This window comes from Solanum pennellii, chromosome 9 (assembly GCF_001406875.1).
Source record: "Solanum pennellii chromosome 9, SPENNV200".
Lineage (NCBI taxonomy): Eukaryota > Viridiplantae > Streptophyta > Magnoliopsida > Solanales > Solanaceae > Solanum > Solanum pennellii.
This window is the reverse complement of record NC_028645.1, coordinates 6,538,549-6,540,259: the sequence shown is the minus strand read 5'-3', so window position 1 is coordinate 6,540,259 and position 1,711 is coordinate 6,538,549. Positions and strand designations below refer to the sequence as shown.

General features: G+C 28.0%; 1 protein-coding gene across 1 annotated transcript in view; it reads left to right on the top strand.

Annotated features, from left to right (window-relative positions):
- The first annotated feature begins 1,325 nt into the window (after window positions 1-1,325).
- Window positions 1,326-1,711, top strand: part of LOC107030768 (kirola-like) — a 1,347-nt gene continuing 961 nt past the window's right edge. Inside the window, exon 1 of the mRNA XM_015232024.2 lies at window positions 1,326-1,556. Within this exon, the coding sequence (XP_015087510.1) occupies window positions 1,370-1,556 (187 nt within the window). The 5' untranslated portion in view covers window positions 1,326-1,369. The remainder of the gene's footprint in view (window positions 1,557-1,711) is intronic.

The following is a 1,711-nucleotide window of genomic DNA, read 5'->3' as shown; positions in this document are numbered from 1 at the left end:
TTAAATAATATAAATTTGTTTAATCGCGAAATTTTTCCTTCTATTTATTCCTCAAATTAGACGAACATCACAACTTTTTTTTTTTTGTTAAAAAGGAACCTAGCCTTGTCTTGAAAAATGATGACTCCCACGTAACTTTAATAAATAAATCTTATCTTTTTCTCCATGCTAACTCATTTAAGGCAATGAATACTTCAAACGTCACCCATTTTGAAATGAAAATTTTATTTTTTATCTAATAAATGAGCATCTTCATTTTGCATTATAATCATTTTTTAAAAGAATCGTATCCTGTAGAAGTGGTTGAGACATAATTGCATAGCATCAGTGCTAGAAGTGGTTGAAATCAGGGGGGGAAGCGACATTGGTAAACCATCAATCAATTTGATTATAATTCGATTTATAACGATCATAAATAAAAATTTCATATTCTTCTCTTAAAAAGTAACTCGCTGTGTAGTGTTGTCACACAAGATAAACACGCCGCCCAACTGCTGACTTGACGAATCAAAGTTAACTTTCCGGAAATATCTATCTTTTTTTTTTCCATATCTATAGTTTAGGATATAAAAGCCGACAGTCTCATATATGAAGAAAGATATTGTTAATCAGTGTTTTTAAAAATGTTTTTGGGGCGTGGGGCGTATCAAAAACGCTCTGAGACGTAAACTAAAGACGTAGATCTATAAGGCATAAGTCCTAAATTTTGAGGCATAAGTCCTTGTATAAAAACGTAAGTTCTAGACATAAAAACGTACACTCTAACGTTTTAAATTTATTTTTTAACTTCTTTTGTTTTAAATCATATTTTTATTACTGGTGTAATGATATTTCTCAAATAATAATTATAACATTTTTTTTCTTCATTATTGATTATTAATACTTATCTCATATAAAAATCATAAGTTATTAAAAGGTTTACTTTTTTATATATATATACCTTTAAAATACACTATTAAATAGTGCAGGGATAAAAGGTTGTACGTAAAATTTAGTATCATAACAATAATTTCGATCAAATATTTTTCAGACTCTTTTCCCAATATAACTAAAGGGATGACATTTTTGACACCGTTAAAACAATAAAGTCACATAGCTAATGCTTAATCGGAGAAATGTTTATTTTGAAATAATTCCAAAATATAATAACATATCTAATAAAATAATCTTAAATTAGAATATATATATACATACATACATATATATATATATATATATTTTTTTTTTATTTATTTTTTTAAAAAAAGCTCCCCCTTTCCCTTTCTAGTCTATATATATTGTTGAATAATCTTTGTAAAGGATATTAATACTTATCTTCTACAATTTTCCTATAGTGTAACTACATCTTTTTATTTTCAAGTCTAGTAAAATGGGTCTAAAGTCTGTGTTGTGTGCTAAGATAGAAATGAAAGCTAATAAGGATGTGTTTCATGATGTCTTTACAAATAAACCACACCATGTCTCTACTATGTGCCCTTTGCATGTACAAGGTTGTGAGCTTCTTGAGGGTGTCTTTGGAACGGTTGGATCCAAAATTTGTTGGACATATATTCTTGGTAAGCCAAATATTTTTAAAAATTCGTCAAAAGGGGGGAATGACTTTCCACTAGAGGTGGAGGGATATTAGCTATCGATTTGAAAATTCAGTAGCTATTGTTTAGATCACATACTTATACTTATATTCATCAAAAAAAAAAAAAAACAACGAGCT